This window comes from Corythoichthys intestinalis, chromosome 10 (assembly GCF_030265065.1).
Source record: "Corythoichthys intestinalis isolate RoL2023-P3 chromosome 10, ASM3026506v1, whole genome shotgun sequence".
In the NCBI taxonomy this organism is placed as follows: domain Eukaryota; kingdom Metazoa; phylum Chordata; class Actinopteri; order Syngnathiformes; family Syngnathidae; genus Corythoichthys; species Corythoichthys intestinalis.
In genome coordinates, this window is record NC_080404.1 from 12,052,289 (window position 1) to 12,073,652 (window position 21,364).

Consider the following 21,364-nt stretch of genomic DNA (forward strand, 5'->3'; position numbering starts at 1 on the left):
TCATATATTCCATCAACTTGTGCAACACAACACGCCTAGTCTTGACGCCAGCATCAAAACAGAAAGTAAAATGGAACCTCGCTCTCTTGCTCACCGTCACGTCAGCCACGCGGTGCGTTCAGGTACAACAAAAAAAGTCTGCCACATTAGAACCCAGTTCGTTACATTATTACAGGTATTATTATTATAATTATTACCGTATTAGCCCGAATATAAGACGGTGTTTTTTTGCATTGAAATAAGATTGAAAAAGAGGGGGTCGTTTTATATTCGCAGTCTAGACATTATACCCATTCACGACGCTAGATGGCGCCAGATATCATTGAAGCGATGTTTTGTTATGACAGATCTCAGCTACTAGTTTAACCCTTGAGAGTCGAAGGACGCGCCGGCGCGTCCTTAGCGCACGTCGTCTTTGAAGCGCCCTCACGTTTTAATTACGTCACCCACATGCCGTTGGTTGGTCTCGTTTTAAAGTGCGGAAGTTGCGGTTTACGCTCGTTATTATTTGAAGTCAATCGACCAACTAAAACGTGAGATATTGTCATTTAAGTTTTATAGTTTTATTGTCCTCTCAAAAAAACATTAAAACGCTGCATGGATCATTTGTTCATGTCTATATTTCCATCATTTCTTGTCCTTTTTCAAAACGGAAGCTCCATGAAAAAAACACAAATCAAATGAACCCTTTCGAAGTCACAGTGGAAGCACAAAATGCGTTTTTTTTTTTTTTTATAAATATAACTGCCGTGCCAGGTTCCACCGAACGAGAGGGAGAAGTGTTCTGAAGCAGCGAGGTGGCGAGTGACGGCCGTTTGGGTCGAGCGAGCGACTTTGTGTGACTTTGAGAATGAACGGAAAACTAAATTTGCGCAAGCAATTGTGCTTTTTGATCAACTTGAGGAAGAGGATGGTCCAAATTCGTCATCATCGTCTTCTTTAGAAGAGTCCTCGAGTGAAGATAGTGACGGATTTGAACACGTGGGTGACGCCATCGACGAGCAGAGGTAAGCCAACTCACTTTTTGTTTTGTTTTTTTATGCTGAAAAAGTTTCTTTTGAAACTTTCTTTTGATATTGAAAGACAAAGTTAATTTTGATGCAATATAAGTGTGTGTTTGTGTATATAATAATAAAATGTGCATATCAGATCAAAGTCGTACGTGCACTGTGTGTATCCCAGGCAGGAATTTATAATTTGTGGTGTTCTTCTTTCTATATGAAGATTAGGGATGTAGCACATATTCAGCTATGGTATTCTTTCTATTGTCATACGTATAGATTTCCATTATTATTTATTGTTGTATATATTTTTATTTTATACTTTATTATTTTCATAAATACTGACTTTTTTTTCATGTACATTTATAGTGACAATGAAAGTAAAGTGAAATGAAAATGGAAGGGTGGAAGGGTGGAAAGAGGACCGACACCCCATGGAAGTGTGGGCTGTGTGATGTAGCCCTGTGTCTAATTCCAGGACGAAACTGCTTTTCGGAGTGGCACGCCTGAAAAAAATTTAACTTGTTTATTGTGAATATTTTTGAAAATACTTTTTTTTCCAATGTTATATATATATATTTTTTTTTTCCCACAATCAGTCTTCTCAATTTGTGTATATAAATGTGTGTTCAAGAAGCTTGATTGTGTGTACATAGTTTTCATCAGGTGATGGGCCGCAATACCTAAACTCATAAAGAGATGGCCTTTAAACACTTTTTGTGTTAGATGGTATATTTTTTCACTGTTCTTCACTGTTTGGTCTGCTGTATATAACCTGTTTTGACTAGAGCATGTATAAAGGCAAAAAATGCCTAAGGCTATCCCCTAACATGTTGAACAAATATTACAAAGTTTCAAAACGGTTCGTTACGCATGTTTGGTTGTCAATTGGACATCAATATTAAAAATTTTGACAAAGCGATTTTGGAATTTTTGGTCTTTTTTGGGCCCAAAATGATGATATAATTTGTCAGTGAAGGAAACAGCAGTTTGGACATGAAGTTCAAGGTGTCACAAAAAAAGGGACCAAATCAGGCCATCGTAAACAATTATTTCTTTGAATTATAAAGGCAACTTCAAAGGCATACAAAATCAGACGAAATAGGCCCAGACGTTAAAGGGTTAACCAGTTTGCATTATTTTATTGCAATGTTTTTCCTTATTCAGATTTGTTTCAAGACTACAGTTACAGTTGGACTTCACTTTGATGGTTAATGCAGTTATTGCAATTTTGTTGTTTTATCACTATCACAGAAGCCATTCATTTACGAATGTGATTGCACTTTAGTTTACATATTTAAATGTTCAGATATTAAGATTTGAATGAGGCAAAATAACATGCTTTTTCTCTCAAATATATTGTTATTATCATTTGTTTCTGATGTACTGTAATTATTTCCTGTATAAAAATTAATTTGATGTTCAAAAAGTCTTTTTTCAAACTTGAGTCTTGAAAAAGAGGGGGTCGTCTTATAATCAGGGCCGTCTTATATTCGGGCTAATACGGTACTATTATTATATTACTGTTATTTTGATTTTTGTTCATAATTTATTTGTTTTTCTCTTTGTAATTGCTATTTACAATAGTAACAGCAGTATTTATTAAGGATTTAGTGTACGTTTTTGGGCTGTGAAACGAATTAATGGAATTATAATGTATTCATATGGGAAAATCCTGCCCGACATATAACCATTTCGACTGACAAACATAGTCCCGGAACGAATTAACTTCGTATGTAGAGGTACCACTGTACTCAATTGTTTATCTCATTGGGGTCCACCCTCATCGAAGTGATGTTTGGAACTATTCGAGGCTCCATTACCCGGAATTACCTGGAAGTAAAATCGTATAATGCATCCCTATGGGAGTGTCGCAACTTTCTTTCTACATGACTCTGGGTAGACCCTCCCTATTAAATTATGGGATGAACCAAAAGAGACAGGTGTCATTTAGGCTCACTAGTAAAATGTTTTTAACTCTGATCTAAAATATGTTATTCAGAATGAATGATTTTAAAAATCCCACAAACACATTCCACAACATTGTAAGTTATCCCACAAGAGTGGAAATTGTACATATCAGGGGCGTCACTCGACGTAATACAATAGTGGGGGACAACGAGGCACTGTCGAGCGTTCAAATTTTTTTTTAGCACTTATCTAAGTAAATATCTAATAAAGTTTCTGTAAAAAGTTGTTGTTTTTTTGTTTGTTTGTTTGTTTGTTTTTCAGCCATGAGTATTCAAAATCAAAATTAAGACAACTGTTGTTGATTGTCAGTTCACCTCTGCGAATGCTCATCAACTTCCATCTCTCCGTCACCTCTTTCTAAACTCTGCTGCTCTACTTTGTCTGGACAGAAATTGGTATATATCACTAAATGTTATGCAATTAATCGGTGTTTCTTAACTTGTGCGTTGTGACCTAAAAGTGTTTTATGTTGCCTAGGTGGGTTACCTAGCTTATCTCTCTCATTCCTCCTTTCTGATTTATCCTTGCTGCAAGCAAATAACTTTATAATATCCATTTGCAAGAATAATCCTGTTTGGGTCAAATAGAAATAAGAAATAATACATCTTTTTACAGATTAGAGGGACTGTAGTAAGAAATAAAATGTTTGTAAAACAGTTGGAAATTATGATGAGCACACATACAAAATTGTTAGAGGTTATATCCCAAAGATAAGCAATTAATGTATACAGATTGATTCTATTCATGTTGGTCATATAAAGACATACTGAAGCAATAAATAGCATCAGTATTGATACAGTTCAAATACCACATATCATATTAACTAAGGGTGTAACGGTACATGTATTTGTATTGAACCGTTTCGGTACGTGGTGCTCGGTTCGGAACGGAGGCGTACCGAATGAGTTTCTGACGTAATGTAACCCTTACTTTTCGAGGCTGTGAGTCTAGTGGGTTACAGTTTCTTTGTGTAGATTATATTTACTCTGTCTTCTCTACTATAATGAGGAACAACACAGTAGGACAGTAAAACCCAGAAACGTCAATGGCGCGAGAAAGTGGCCGCCGCGAGAACGCAGTGAAACACGTTAAGCGTTAAAGTCAATCAGCCAATCCACACCAGTCGCAGTGCGGTCACGTGTTAGACGCGTCCCAGAAGCTGCTCAACACGACACACGCGAAAAGAACAGAGTTTATTATTTGACGCGAGACGCGACCCTCCTACGTCAATACTACTACCGGTAGCGAGGATCGGGCAGACCGGAAGTCACTCGTGTAAAAATACGGGGGATCCGGTCGATTTTCAAACTAATATGCAATCGTAACCCACTTTTTGAGTCCATCAGATCTCTTGAGTGGTAGATCGGCTCACTATTGACTTGTCATTGTTGATTTACTGCTGTCTTTTCTGCTATTACAATAACCAACATGGCCCCGTGTTCAATACAAAACCCTCCTACCACAACAAAACAAGTAGGAACTAATATTCACATAGGAACTAAAGTTACACAACATAAAATATACAATATAAATGACGTAACATTTGTAAAATATAAACACGTAATAAAATAAATAATAGCCCATTTAAATAAAATAAATTGAAATGAGCTAAAACATCTGTAATTAAATAATAAGAATAATACAGATCCTGCTTACACAATTAAATTTATTAATTTCTGTGTGGCGCTTTAACTTGAAAAAATCCACCAATAAAGCTTTTGAAAACCGTTCATAAGAAAAAAAAAGTGATTCATTGAGGCATTTCATTTGTAAAATACATGTTAAAATCTTTGTCTTGGGATTGCTTTTCTCTTTAGCACAGGACTTCTTTTTTCTTCTTTCTTTCAGAAAGAAAGCTGACCAATACGCGAAAAGGCAAATTGTTGTTGGATTATCTTTAAATACCCGCTACTTTTTGAGCAGAATTCTAGCTTTGTATCGGCTAATGTTCCTATTGTTGAAAGCACAAAGGTGTTTAGTAAACAACTATCACATTTATATTTTGCATTTTGTATTCTTACTGTACCGAAAATGAACTGAACCATGACCTAAAAACCGAGGTACGTACCGAACCGAGAGTTTAGTGTACCGTTACACCCCTAATATTAACGTAATATTAGACAAAGCTATTGAGTGAGAGCCTCTCACGTAAATCACATTTAATTGTCATTGTTTTCATCGCCAATTAGCTAAAAGCTAATCTGCTACTTCAATTTGCGACCAGTGTAGTTTACCTTAGTTAATTCCCTGATACGTTAAAAGTACAGTTGAACCATTTAAATTCACAATTCATGGGAATAGGCGACCAAACCAACATCAACACAAAGGTAAAAACGAACAACAAGGATGGGCAGTTTATCTGGCACTAACCGGTCAAGCAGGTAGGAAGACCTCAATTTGCACCATCGACTGTATGATTCACACACACACACACACACACACACACACACACACACACACACACACACACACACACACACACACACACACACACACACACACACACCATAATATTGATGCTGCATTCATGTCTTGTTAGAGTAATCGAAAAAACGATTTTCTATTACATAGAGTCTATAAAAAGCACCAAAAAGTCACTCAACTTGTGATGTTTCGTTGGAACATTAAAATAGGCAATTCTTCTTTGTAGCAACCATGTTTTTGTCCCACATTACGACTTTACAACACATCAGAATGATTTTCCAACTTGGGAACTCGGATCTCCCAACCTAAATGAACGCAGCATATCTCCCAAATGTGCCTCGCGGAAGTATCAAGTTTTATGCCTATCACAGCCAAAGCTACGTGCATGAATCACCATATTAAGGAGCCATGTGTACAGTATATGGAGTGAATACAGTAATATGACAATATTAAATAGGCAAATTCTGTAGATTATGCTATGCAGATTTAAAACTCTAAAGTATTTTTTATATCGTTTTACCGGTGAAATTTATACTGGGGAACTGCAGATCAATACTGGGGCACTTGCCACAGTGAAATACGTTTGGCAACTCCCATGGTACACAGGAGGGGGCATTCCATCTTTTTGATGGTGCAGCACTATGTCCACATTTATTCAAAGCATTTTGTTTCAGGATTTTTGTGCTGAACCTACTTAATATGTATTAAATAGTTCCAATGGAATTGCATTTTGGATATAACAATAGACGTATTGTGTACCTCTCAGCACGTTCAGTTTCAAATGAAAGTAGATAAGGAACATGTGCTTGGCATTGGCCTTGAAAATACTTGTGTTTCCTCCCTGTCAAGCGGCAAAGGCAAAAACATGAAAGTGAAAATCCATTCGGGTCCAGTCTAAATACTTAATGATCATGCGGTGCAGCAGCTCTCCAGGAGCTTCGGATTGAGCCGTCTGACTGCTGCTGCCTTGTTCTTTTGTCAGGGGGAACGAGGCGTCCCAGGACTGCCTGGAGAGCACGGTGATAAAGGCGAGCCTGGAGACAGCATCACAGGCATGCCTGTGAGTATGATGCTGCATTTGATTGTTCTCCATATTCATTATTTACCTTAAGATCACATCTACACCGAGCAAAAGAGGACTCGGCGCTCAGTAAATTCACTTTCCGCTGAAAATGGCGGTCATTATTGCTAGATGCATTCTGCTGTGCGCAATGAATTCATCCCACATCATATATCTTGCACGACGCACGTTTCTACCTCACCGACATGATTGCAAGGGAATCTGTCTCCATTTCTTTCAATATAGAATTGTTGGAGGCAGAATCAATATGAGCAAAAGGTGTCTAACACAATAGCTTTATTGGATACCTGGTGCTAGAAGGCAGACAATGTTAACAAGCTGCATGATGTGTTTTCAGGGCCCCTCAGGACCTCCAGGAAAGCCAGGAATTGAGGTTTGTGGAATATAACCTAAATCCATGACATGAAAACAGTCATTTTATTTGATTTCCTGCTCAGTAATAATACAACAAACTGCATTATATTGTTACTCAGAAGAACCTTCAAAGTTGTACATTTTAGAAATTCGGAGAACGCAACGACAAAATTTATACTTGGGGTTTAAACCACCATAACAGCAATCGCAATCAGTGGTCTGAGGGAGATTTGGCCTGACTCAATGCTGCAGACAGTACATCCTAACTAGGCTTGAGGAGGAATGTATATACAGTATACACTGCTGGTCAAAAGTATTGGCACCCCTGCAATTCTGTCAGATAATGCTCAATTTCAGCAAGCTATGCTGTAGTCTTTCACTTCTCTCTCTCATTTGGCTGCGTGACTTCTTCGTGGAACCAAATGCGCTCTTCCTCGTCTATGCGATCTTCTTCGTGTGCGCAAATACGTTCTTCTTCATGTGTACATGCGCTGTTGGTCAAGTGCGGGAGTACTAACTGCTCTACATAAAAGCATGCATCACACAACAGAAGTCAACATTAAAATCAAATACACATTTCGCCAAAGGGCAAAACATTCATATTAAGGCCCTGTTTACGCGACTTAAAAAAATAATAAATCACAGAAGTCAACATTAAAATCAAATACACATTTCGCCAAAGGGCAAAACATTCCTATTAATAAAGTAAAGTAAAAAATAAGATCCTGTGATGTACATTAAGGTCCTGTTTACGCGAAAAAAAAAAATAAATCATGACTGGAGATAAAATGGAAGACAAGACTAGGTGGCGTGAAGTCAAAATCATGTAACAGGTCATAGGTGGAGTTTGACTATTGGGCCGGGGGGGGGGCACAACATGTTGATGACCCCAAAATGCAGTGTAAGCAATAAAATGAACTTACAAGAATATTTATAATAATAGGTTGAAAATTAGGGTTTTTTGTTTCCCATCATTCTTGAGGGGAATTCTAAATCAGGCTGCTTAGGAAAGGTATACTTTTCGCCAAGATCGTCGTCCATTGAATATGGTACGCCCGCCAGTGTCGTGCCAATTTAGTTACCCCAGTCAAAAATTGTATCCCCTGGGCGGAGCTGTATGGAGGTAGATTTGTGTCTTAATTATGCAATCAAAAAATGTGTTTGAATGCAAAAATAAAATTGAAACCAAAAAAATGCATTTGAAAGCAATTTTTCTTAGATTTTTTTTTTTGTTTTCTTTGATTGAAGCAACTCTTTTGATTGAAGTAATGTTGTCTTGCGTTTGGGCCACATTTTGGCTAGGACAAATCACTTCAATCAAAAAAAAATTTTCAAACATAAAAATAAAGCTTTTGAATGTGAAAAAAATATTTGAGACTCAAATATTTGCATTTGAACACAATTTTTAATTTAAAAAGTTTTCTTTCATTCAAGCAATCCTTTTTGTGTTGAGCCATATTATGGGTGGGACATTTGTGTCTAAATCATTCAATCCCCAAAAATAAAAAAAATCAATCAAAAAAAAAAATATTTTCAAACAAAGACAAAAATCATTTGAAAAATGAAATTGCCCTCCCCTAATTGTTTTTCTATAAATAATATGCAAAGCAAATGACCGTCTAAGGTGCTAGTCACATGATGTGTTCAAAAAGTAATTTTGAGTCATTATAAAAATATCGTTTTTTGTTCATTCATTCATTTTTGTTGTTTTCTTTATTGCTTTTAAAACTCATATATATATATATATATATATATATACTGTATATATATATATATATATATATATATATATACTGTATATATGGGATATGGGATATATATATGGGATATATATATATCAGAGGTTGCGCTAGACTTTTTCGTTGTCTGTCATTTTGACTGACAGGGTCATAAAAATCCAGTCATAATCTATTTTTACCCGTCACTTTTTAAAATGATGATAATGACATTGTGGTGACCCTTTGTTTGGCATAATTCACCTTCCGTACTTGTGTGTCCATTTTGGCCGAGCGCGTTAGCGGCTACGACACAGTCACGTGACAGAGACACTTAAGAGCCGCGCGCGTTCCGGCTTGAATAGAGAGTTCACAGAGAGCAGCAGAGCTAAAGCGGCTGGACACAGCAATTCGAGCTAACAAGACTTTTAACATTTTAGTTTTCATTCATTTTAAATTAATATTCTGTCCGAACAAGCTTAACAGAGAATCCACACCGTGCCATCACACATCAAGCAGATGAATATGTAACTTTTTCTCCGCAGTGACAAAAAAAACTGACTGTGGCCCCAGTAGGTAGGTAGCCTACCATATGTAGCATATGGAACAATGAAATTAACAGTTCACCTGCTGTGGCCTGAACGTAGTTTCACACCTTCCTCCTGGTGCGCATGGACTTGAATTGCGTGCCCGCTTGTGCAGTCCCCGTTTTTTCACCTCTTTTATCAACACCATCGTCGTTTTGGGGCTTTTTGAAGAAACTTCGGACACTCAGTTGCCTTGACATTTTTCAGACTAAGGCAAACGACGTCATGCATCAAGAGAGACAATAGCTAATTAATATGCTCACTCGCCACCCTGTGGTCTGGGGTGTGATTTGCAACCTGTCAAAATGACAGATGGACTTCAGTTTTTTCCGTCACCGTTTTAAAAAATCGGTCAACGACGGAAAATATTTGGTTAAGGCGACTCCTGATATATATGTGTATATATATATATATATATATATATATGGGAAAGTCATTTACATGCAATGACACTTTTCGGCCAGCAGGGGGGCCTGGCCACCCTTAAACTCCGCTTATGAGGCAGGTACGTCATAACCCGAGGACTACCTGTATTAATTATTAAGGAAGAACACCAAAAATGTAAATGTGTTTCATCACAGGAAAAAAACAATCAGATTTCAGGTCCTATTTTAAAAAATTGGGATTTGAAGCAAAGAAGTAGATTATTTGTCACAATGGTCCACCGTGCCATCAATGGAATGTTTTTCAATGCGATATTTTGGGCAAACCTACCCACCTACCTACCATGCCGAAGGATTTTCAAATCATGTTCACAAACTCTGATGTTGCACTTTCCCTTCATCATTCAAGCTATTCGATTTAATGACAGACCACTGGTTATGTTGGGCACATTTAGACTGTATTCACTAAAAGATTTTTTTTTCAAAAATTATTTTTAATACATTCACAAAGACATGTGTGAGATTTCAGTCATTTGGACTGTTGGTGCCAAATGGGGTTCCATATGTCCCCCCAGCACAGGCAATAACTAGTAGCTACTATACAGTAGAATACTGTGTACTGCTCCAAGGTAATTAAAAATACTGTAATTTTCGGACTATAAGGCCTATACTATAAGACGCCACCCACCAAATTTGACAAGAAAATGGCATTTATTCATAGATAATCCACACCGGACTATAAACCGGAGCTGGCTTCACTGTATTATGTGATATTTACACTCGGGCTGCAGCTATTGATTATTTAAGTAATCGATTAATCTATCGACATTTAATGCGTTGCAGGACAAATTTCTGGAGATATAAAATGAAAAAACATGTTTATGCTTGCAATATTATTTATTCTGGCTTGCTAAGATTGCACTTTCAAAAGAGCATTAAATCTGAATACAGAATACCTGTGCTTCTTCAAACTATTCAGAATTGGGCTTTCATTTCACAAGAGCAATACATACGTTTAAATGTAAAATACCTGAGCTTATCCTCAAACGATATAAAAAAAATAATTAACGAGATCTAAGTACAACAAAGGAACAATTGGCTAGCTTTAATAGCAAAAACCCGCTAGCCTAATTGCTATTAAAGGCTAACGTTTTTTTTTACAATGCTCTTAACAAATCATTCAAACACATACCAAATAAAAAACTGCTAAAATACTTCTAAACTAAATTACAAATTCATAAACATTTGGTCAAACAAAAAACTTTGTTGGTCTTAACAGGGAGCAGCCGGATTTAGCTATTAGACAAGTTATGTCGTAGTCACTGTTGCCACTAGAGGGCAGTGCATCCCCCAAATCAATAAAACTAAATACAATACTATCGGGGGAAAAAAATCATTACAATACCACTCTAGTTAAACCAATCATCAAAGCAACAAAATTTGATACGGAGCTTCTTTTTAATCAAATTATTCGATTAATCGCAGCCCTAAATTACACCAAAAGATATTAACCAGTAGCACACAATTATTTCAATTTTGATCTGAGAGATCTGAGCTGGACATAAATGGAGTTAGAGACCAAATTTGGCGGAGACTTAATGTCATCTGTCATAAGCATTCATTAATACCAATGACAGTGTCATGTCATAATTATGACGGTCTTATGACGCCGCTGTCAAATAAAGTATTACCTTTTAGCCCAAATAAATAAACAAATAAGCCGCTGAAGGGGAAAGGATATCATCATCGCACACACCATATAATTGTTTACATTAGTCTATCACATATATAGTCTAACACATACATATGGTACAGGTTCTCGTAGGCACCGTCTAACTGTTTGCATTACTCTAACACACGTAATATAATTAATCAGGAAATAGTATCATTTTCATATTTACGGTAGGACTACACTACTAATATAAAATAAATAGAACACCATAATTTAATGAGAAGACATAGAAGAGATACACAATGCCGTCTTATCCCAAGATTGACGCACCATCTCTGGCAATCAGCTCTCCCAGCAAACTCCAAGGACAAAGCGCTTTGTCCTAAAACAAATACAGTGCCTTGCAAAAGTATTTGGCCCCCTTGAATCTTGCAACCTTTCTTCACATTTCAGGCTTCAAACATAAAGATATGAAATTTAATTTTTTGTAAAGAATCAACAACAAGTGGGACACAATCGTGAAGTGGAACAACATTTATTGGATAATTTAAACTTTTTTAACAAATAAAAAACTGAAAAGTGGGGCGTGCAATATTATTCGGCCCCTTTACTTTCAGTGCAGCAAACTCACTCCAGAAGTTCAGTGAGGATCTCTGAATGATCCAATGTTGTCCTAAATGACCGATGATGATAAATAGAATCCACCTGTGTGTAATCAAGTCTCCGTATGAATGCACCTGCTCTGTGATAGTCTCAGGGTTCTGTTTAAAGTGCAGAGAGCATTATGAAAACCAAGGAACACACCAGGCAGGTCCGAGATACTGTTGTGGAGAAGTTTAAAGCCGGATTTGGATACAAAAAGATTTCCCAAGCTTTAAACATCTCAAGGAGCACTGTGCAAGCCATTATATTGAAATGGAAGGAGCATCAGACCACTGCAAATCTACCAAGACCCGGCCGTCCTTCCAAACTTTCTTCTCAAACAAGGAGAAAACTGATCAGAGATGCAGCCAAGAGGCCCATGATCACTCTGGATGAACTGCAGAGATCTACAGCTGAGGTGGGAGAGTCTGTCCATAGGACAACAATCAGTCGTACACTGCACAAATCTGGCCTTTATGGAAGAGTGGCAAGAAGAAAGCCATTTCTCAAAGATATCCATAAAAAGTCTCGTTTAAAGTTTGCCACAAGCCACCTGGGAGACACACCAAACATGTGGAAGAAGGTGCTCTGGTCAGATGAAACCAAAATTGAACTTTTTGGCCACAATGCAAAACGATATGTTTGGCGTAAAAGCAACACAGCTCATCACCCTGAACACACCATCCCCACTGTCAAACATGGTGGTGGCAGCATCATGGTTTGGGCCTGCTTTTCTTCAGCAGGGACAGGGAAGATGGTTAAAATTGACGGGAAGATGGATGCAGCCAAATACAGGAACATTCTGGAAGAAAACCTGTTGGTATCTGCACAAGACCTGAGACTGGGACAGAGATTTATCTTCCAACAGGACAATGATCCAAAACATAAAGCCAAATCTACAATGGAATGGTTCAAAAATAAACGTATCCAGGTGTTAGAATGGCCAAGTCAAAGTCCAGACCTGAATCCAATCGAGAATCTGTGGAAAGAGCTGAAGACTGCTGTTCACAAACACTCTCCATCCAACCTCACTGAGCTCGAGCTGTTTTGCAAGGAAGAATGGGCAAGAATGTCAGTCTCTCGATTTGCAAAACTGATAGAAACATACCCCAAGCGACTTGCAGCTGTAATTGGAGCAAAAGGTGGCGCTACAAGGTATTAACGCAAGGGGGCCGAATAATATTGCACGCCCCACTTTTTAGTTTTTTATTTGTTAAAAAAGTTTAAATTATCCAATAAATTTTGTTCCACTTCATGATTGTGTCCCACTTATTGTTGATTCTGACAAAAATTAAAATTTTATATCTTTATGTTTGAAGCCTGAAATGTGGCGAAAGGTTGCAAGGTTCAAGGGGGCCGAGTACTTTTGCAAGGCACTGTACAACCAGCCCGGACAGCAAAGTTGATAGCGGGCGTCCCAATCCGCGCACGAACCTAAGCCACCCAAAACCGGCCACAGAGGGGATGACCCAAAAGCAACGCCCAGAAACGCCTTCGACAAGGCCCGCCTCAGCAAAGACTTTAAAAGACTGGACACTGAGATAACACAGATTTTTTGCTGCCCGTAAACATGTAGCCTTGTTTTGGATCCAGAATTGTCCCTCCGTCGTCTGTTTTTGCCTTGTTTTTACCATTGTCGACGAATAAATTGTCAACCTGTTTTCGGTGAGTGTTCTTCAAGCTTTTAAAACATGGAGTCAGTACAAAGGGTTAAAATAAGAGGACGCGCAAAGTTCTGCCTTCCCGGTCGGCGTGCGCGGAGGCAGCGTCGGCCGAGCGGCACTTGTTTTGGTTGGTGCTGTTCCCGGGTGCGTCTGGGCCGGGGGTCGAATTTCAACACCGCACAGGTCTATACGCCACAGGATTCAAAATGAGGGAAAAAAGTAGCGGCTTATAGGCCGAAAGTTAAGGTAATAATAACAATAAAAATGGCCAGCAATTTATCAACTTAGAAATCATTGGAGAACTCTGGTCTAAATGTTTTAAAAGTTTTTTTAAATGATAACTACATAACATACAACCAAAATCCCCCTAATGAACAGAGTTCTACATTGCTGGTTTCACGGTAAATTGTTTAAAATTTGCATTTTCAAGCTGCTATTTTTGACTAAGTCATCAAGGCTGATGGATATTTTCCAGGGTCTTCGTGGAACCCCAGGTTCACCTGGCCCTGCAGGAGCTCCAGGAAGAGAGGTTAGTTGTTCCCACCACCCTATCAACCCCCTACCAGTTGTGCCGATAAAAGCCAACATAAATGACTGTCAGCTCACTGGGGCTGAACCAAAGTGTTAGATCACACATTGCCACCAACTGCGATGTGAAAGTACAATTACAGTGTGACCTGTTTGCCTAATTTCATTCCTGGAAGGCTTGTTAGCTTCTTTCTTTGTCTCAATAAAGGGCCCTCCTGGCAGACCAGGCCCCCCTGGCCCTGCTGGACCTCCAGGTGAACCAGTAAGTTTGAAAATCCCTTTTGAGTATTAGTACCGTGAAAGGTAAATTTTCTAATGTACCTCTAGTTGGAGGGTAATTTGCAGTCAGGCCTGTTGTTCACAGCCTAATGTTACCTTCAGGGCGATGGCAGCGTTTATGACAAATTGACAGCCCCCTTAATACCTTCCCACCCTCTGTTGTTTATGTCTCTAGTTTTCATCTAGTTAGGGTCTGCAGCAAGCCAGGTCTAATGATGTCCGCTGCTTCTTTTATCAAAGCCTTTGGGATTTTACATTTAAAATGTTTGTGTGTTGTAAAGAATCACACACCACATCTATTTACTTTTTCATATTTCTAATAAGCAACTGGTAATTTAAAAAATAAAACTGACATGAAGATGTGAGGATTAAGTGATCTTCAACAAATTGTTTCTCATTCTGACCTTGAAGAATCAAACAGTGAAACTCTAAAAAAAAAGTTTAACAATTTCTGAAGCATTTATGGTTCATTCTTCTAAGGCTTGCTTAAAAACCAACATTATTTAACCGCCGCCATTGATACAAATGACCCTCTAACTAGTTTTGCAATACAGTATCATAAATGTACTTGTCTGAAGGTTCTAATTTTTCCTTTTTTTTATTTTTATTGTAGACTGCACTACCAATTGTTGGAGATACAGGGACTTTTTTTAAGGTATCCATCATTCTAATAATGCTAATTACAGTTTAAAAAAAAAAAAATTGTACAGTGGTACCTCAACGACCTTAATTAACCTAACCCTTGATACCCACAATGAAGTAGATAATGGCACAAAATGCAAAGACAAAAATATCTTGAGTGATGAAATCGATGTCTCGCTCTTAGTGGCACAAAAAACGTGAGGAGACCTATGCTCTGTGCTAGTAATGTAATGAACAGTCTGTAGGCTTAAAACAACTCTTCGTGGGACAAAAACACAAGGAGCCTCGTGCTCATTTGGCTCAGACGTCGACCCGCTGTCGCAACAATAAAATAGTCACGTCTGTGCATGTCATCACACTGCGACACCCAAATTCAAACATCATCAATAATAGGCCAGTAGCAGAGCAGAATTCCATTACTAAGCATGTTAGGAATAATTTGACCAATAGGGCAGCAAGATCTTATTCCGCGACACTTAAAAGCATAAAACAGGAAATACAATTGTATCTTTTACATTATTGTATAGTTTTTTGCCTCTCGTAACCTGAACTGTATTTCTTAACTTGAAAATGCAATTTTTAGAGAAATTGCAATGGCAGCTTTGCTGTCGACAAGGCAAGGCAAATTTATTTGTATAGCACAATTCAACACAAGGCAATTCAAAGTGCTTTACATCACATGAAAGTAAGCAGGTAAACTTACAGCTAAGAGCGGTGCGGTCCCAAAAGCAGGGAAACAAATCCAAGGCAGGGAGGCAAGGCCGGGTAGCAGTGAACTCAAAATTGTTTTAATGATAATATACAAAAGCACAAAGTACCAACAAAAGGCTCGGGGATCAAATAAAAGGCATCAAAACTTACTCAAACAGGGAATGGAGGAACACGAAGGCTTCAGAAGTAGATATTGACCACACTGGAATAGACATTGACAATGACGCAAGAAGGAGTGAAAAGAAACTGGGAGCTTATATACACACACAGACAAGGGGTAACGAGACAACGAGGAGGGTGGGGGACACAGGAGGATGAAGGTTGGAGGATACACTAGGAGCAGGTACAACAGGTGAAATCAATGGGCAATCACAGGGACACACTAAGAGGTAACCAACACAACACCTAACAGTACCCCCCCCCCCAGGGATGGATCCCAGATGTCCCAAAGGAACACAAGGTCCCACACACTGCGGGAAGAAGGGGGCCCGGAGAAGGGAGCAACGTCACCCCACCCGGGCTAGTCAGGCGGGTGTCCAGGACGCCAGATGTGGGTGGACCGCAACGGTCAATCGGGAGGGCGTCCAGGGCGCCAGACGTGGGTGTCATGCACGGGTCGATTGTGCGGGCGTTTTGGGCACCAGACGTGCGGCGCCCGCACAGGTCGATGGGGCGGACGTCCAGGACGAGGGTGACTGCTTGGTCGTCCATGCCGCCCAACCGTGGCAGGAAGTGAGAAGCAGCAGCATGAGCAACGTCTTCATGTGGCGGGTCAGGCACGGAGTCGTCATGGGACGGGTCAGGCACGGAGTTGCCGTCGCCGGGCGGACCAGGCACGGAGTCATCATGGGACAGGTCAAGCACGGAGTCCCCGTCGCTGGGCGGACCAGGCACGGAGTCGCCTTCGTTAGGCGGACCAGGCACGGAGTCGCCATCGTTGGGCGGAACAGGCACAAAGTCGCCGTCGTCGGGTGGACAAGGCACGGAGTCGCCGTCGTCGGCCGGACCAGGAACTGAGTTGTCAGGCGGAACAGGAACTGAGTCGCCATCGTCTGAGTTGACTGAGTTTGCTGGCGGACCAGCAACGGGGTCGTCTGAGTCTGCTGGCGGAACAGCCACGGGTTTGTCTGAGTCTGCTGGCGGAACAGCAACAGGTTTGTCTGAGTCTGCTGGCGGAACGGCAACAGGGTCTTCTGCTGACGGAACAGCAACGGAGTCGTCGGAGAAACCAGGAACTGAGTCGCCAGGGGAACCAGGAACACGTGGCACGGGCACCGGACTGAGGGGATGCAGATGGTTGCTTTTGCATGACATGCAAAGCTACCATAAACAATAGGCGATATTTTCTCGTTTAAACGTGTCGTAACCTAAAAATAACGTTTGTAGAGACGTTCGTAAGTAAAAATAATTATATATTTTTTAGTATGTCAATGTGATCAACTCATTGTGTTGTTCATCTTGAAATGCGAAGCTTGCATCAGCTAAGAGAGCAATGTAAAGCCTTTGAGTGCCTCCATCTGGATGTCTGAGATACATTTAGAAATACATGGACCCGTTTCTCTTTTTTTTTAATTCACACTCAAAATTTGGCTGTTGATTCCCTAATCCCAGAAACTATGATATGATCATTTTCATCCCCGCACCTTCTATGTTTTTTAAATGAGGAACTATGATATCTTCTTGCAGATTATAAATAAAATGACTATAGTGTAGGTTCTAATAGCGCAGTATGCCACATTGTGTTGGTGGGTTCAGTCCCTTTATCTAGAATGGATCATGGATGGTGATATTTAAAATTCTCACCTAAATGTCACAGCCAATGAGTTTGACAAAGTTCACCACTCACCTCGATGAGAGACACTGTTGGTGGTTTCACATTATTTCTGCTCTGCAGACATTTAAAGATCACTTTGTGTCAGCTAGGGTTTTGTCCTGCACCCTGGGATGTAACATATTAAAGGATGAAAATGCAGTGTTAAACTCAGACTTGATGATATCTTATTTGTGTCGTCATGTTTGCTTCCCCCATTGTCCTCTCCATGTAGAATGCCTGCAGTGTTTGCCAAATGAGATTCTCCGGACTGACTGGACAGAGGGGTGAGAAGGGCTCCCCTGGGGTGCCTGGACATGATGGCATGGAGGGAGAGAAGGTACTCATTAGTAAGATACTGAAAACAATGATCTTATTGTGTCACACGGCATTGAACCCATAGCAATACAACTTAATGACAACTTTTTGGAGGGGGGTTTGGACACAAAATTTACAATAATGTCTAGGAATGGGAGTTGAAAACCAGTTCAGTTTTGAGTATCATTTCACAGTAATTCATGAGCTCCCTGCTTGCAAGGCTGCTCTGAGGCTCGCTTTTTAATGTGGCTATGGAGAGTGTCTCTCCAGAGGTAGAAGGTTTTTTTTTTTCTTTTCTTTAAAAACCCTATCTATATCTCCCAAGCCACATTTTTAGCTCATCATCGACACTTTAGCGTCATGAAAAAAAATTGTTCGTCCACGAAATATTTTCATTATCGTCGTTGTTAAAGAAAACAAGGAAGGAAAAATTCTGAGAAAAAAAATCTAAAGTTGGAGGATTAATTGACTGGCTGTAATCATGAGCGTTTTGCCGTTGATCGTTCTATGTGTCGGTGTTTAAAGGAACTCAAAATTCTCAATAACATATGCAATCAGCTTGCTGGTCTCGTGACTTCGAGAAGTCAGCCACCTACTTTCCTGTATTTATCCCAATGGATGGTTTACAGGTTATCGATGCTTACATGATAAATGGTATTTATTGTCCAAAATCAAATCTATTTTAAATTGCCTGTGACAGCATGAAAAAAATCTTAAATAGCATTATTGTGTGAATTAGAATCATATTTTGAGACAATTCCACTGTATACAGCAATTTGGCAAAGCGCAAATGACCAGAAATTAGTCTTTTATTCTGCCGTTTAGACCCGCCTGTCATTATAGCGCTCTAGCATCCCCAGCTGGATGATGATATCGGCAAGGTCACGATTTCATCTGATTTTGAATTCAGCCCATTGGGAGGGGGGGATTCAGAACGAGGAAAATACGACAGAGAGGAACAAAATGTCATGAATGTTTCTATCTCTCTACTCCAATATTTTTACAGGATATTCTTTTTATCTAAGTAGTTTTCCCCAATTGCTAAATAAATGATATAATCATGACAACAGTCTTGTGCTAAATGGAATATGAAATATTAAGAATCCATTTATTCAGTAACTTTACCGCATAACGGTCAAAATTGGCAACTTCTTCCTCTCCCAAACGGTATTTTATGCCACCGGAGTTAGTCCGACGTTTGTCATTTCCCTGCCCCGGCTTCGGAGACAGAGGAAAGAGCGTCGTTCTGCTGAGGCCACGGCAGTGCTCGTCGCCAGGAATGAACGCCGAAAATAGCCCATTCTCGGTGGACAAACCGTCCGACGTCGAAGCGGGGTGCTGCTCGTAGCCAATCCGAGAAATGCACATTCTCGGCGGCCACGCCTTTATCGGCCAGCGACCATGGTGTGGGACAAGCCACCGGTTGTCGGCCGTGTGACCTTCTCGGTGGACAGGGAGTATTTACAGTTCACCCACAAAATACAAGGCACCTCCTTATTAAAACGTGTGCCATGATCCCTGTATTTAACATAATATAAAACACGTACTGTAGCTTACTCACCTCACAATGGTCCCACAGTTGTCGGACTTGTTTTAATCATTATCTGTGGGCTAGCGTGATGTGAAAAAAACTAAGAAATAATCCGTAAAATCAGCTAAATCCGCAGTTGTTCTGCATACTTTAGTATTGGCTGTATACTGAAGATGTTTATCCCACTGACGTCACATTCGCATTCTTCGTAAATCCAGGAAGTCTCTCATTTTCATGGCGTGGGATTTAAAAAATTGATTAAATATATTGATTGCTTCCGCACATAACCAAGCGGTCCATTTCATTCAGGAGCATAAAATACCGCGTGAAATATGAGATAAACATGCTTTTTGCTGTCATAGGCACTTTAAGCAAATGAACACATATGTATCATTTCATTACCTCAACTTCATAAAATAAATAAGAAATCAGATCCATCAGCTGTATCATTAATTAAATAAAAATCGCTCAGTTCTTATCAGTGTCCATCTTCAATAATTTCTCCATTATTTGATTTTTTAGGGCTTTAAATAAAATTGACTTTAAATTGAGGGAAAGCCTGCTAATTGGTGTGAATGAGTCGGCAGTGTGCACTCCCATATTCAACTACCCTCTTTCCAAAGTGGAGGCTTGGGCCTGTCCACAGTATTACCAAAGCCTGGCCTAAAATACTTACAGTATTCGCCTGATGGTTTCAAGGGTACCACGGATAGAAAGACATTTAGTTCTTAAAGGATGAATGTTAGTATGAGTTATAATAATTTGATATTAAAACCCCTCTAAATGTTTTCGTTTTAACAAAATTTGTAAAGTTATTTCAACTACTAGGTCGCCATTGTTGTTGACGTCGCAGGGCGGTGACGTCACATGGACACGCTGCCGAACTTCCACCGTGTCACTTTTTAACTTCATTAACATGTCCTCGGTTCTGTCCTTCCAATTTCAACCCGAGTGGAACATTGATATGAAGGACAGCAAAAGTGTCAAGTTCCCAAGTGACAGCACTCCCCTGCTCTAGTGACGAGAGCAGGAGAGTGAAAACTGTTTGCAGACCTTCAAGGTAAACTATTGTGTGATCCAACTTATTCCAATATTATTATGGAGATAGCATCCAGAGCTTCCATGTGCTTTACAAATGATTAGTGAAACACAGCAGTTTTGATTAACTTTGCTGATAGCTCGGGCCGTGCATCACAACACACGAAAATGTTTGCCTGTACCGAGACGTCTCATGGCGTCTAATGACATCTTACCTTATTCTTGTCACGTAAAAGCAGATGTCCAGATTGTTGATCATCCTGCCGATTGCTTCCTGGTGAAAAAGCAACACGCCAAACGAATAAATGTATTAATGCCCAACAGATTATAATGACACCTTATTTTGCACATTGAGATCTAAGAGGCAGAAAAAGGCGAGTCGACACAGGCGTTCATTTGACCGCGCCATTTATTGGCGTAAGGTTGGGAAAATCCTTCACAACAAACATAAGTATAATATAGTGAAAATACAACTAAAATAAGATTCATATCGCTAAAAAAAAACAAGTTCACAAAAAGAAAAGCGCTTCGATCTGTATTAATGAGGCCCTATTCTCACACGGTTAAAAAACAATGCAAAGAAAACTGGCATTCACAATCAAGATATGCAAAATACACATTAAACTTACTCAGACTTTGGTAAAACTCTAAACATTTTTTCAACTCGTTTTGCTCAACAAAAACACTGGATGGCAATATTTAGTCACAATATACAAACTATGATGCTGGGAGCAATTATCACGAGTCTTGTATGTTGTGAAGACCACACTCAAATGAACCAGCAGTAAAAAAATAAATAAATAAATGATCCCGCAGTACGGCATCAGTCGAGGGACAAAACACACTCATTGGCTTGATCTCTAATTAATTCAAAGCTCGCCATTGACACCTTGTGGTCTATTAAAATCACTAACTTAGATAGAGTGACACTGTGGAAGTACGGCAGGGAGCCCATGTGACGTCAACTTCTGCGACGTCAACAAAAATGGCGAGCTATTATTATTATTTTTTTT

General features: G+C 39.5%; 1 protein-coding gene across 1 annotated transcript in view; it reads left to right on the forward strand.

Annotated features, from left to right (window-relative positions):
• Positions 1–21,364, forward strand: part of LOC130923322 (collagen alpha-1(XIX) chain-like) — a 343,167-nt gene that overhangs the window by 242,680 nt on the left and 79,123 nt on the right. The window contains exons 28-33 of the mRNA XM_057848955.1: positions 6,379–6,456; positions 6,815–6,850; positions 13,970–14,023; positions 14,231–14,284; positions 14,915–14,956; positions 17,700–17,804. Coding sequence (XP_057704938.1) covers positions 6,379–6,456; positions 6,815–6,850; positions 13,970–14,023; positions 14,231–14,284; positions 14,915–14,956; positions 17,700–17,804 — 369 coding nt within the window. The remainder of the gene's footprint in view (positions 1–6,378; positions 6,457–6,814; positions 6,851–13,969; positions 14,024–14,230; positions 14,285–14,914; positions 14,957–17,699; positions 17,805–21,364) is intronic.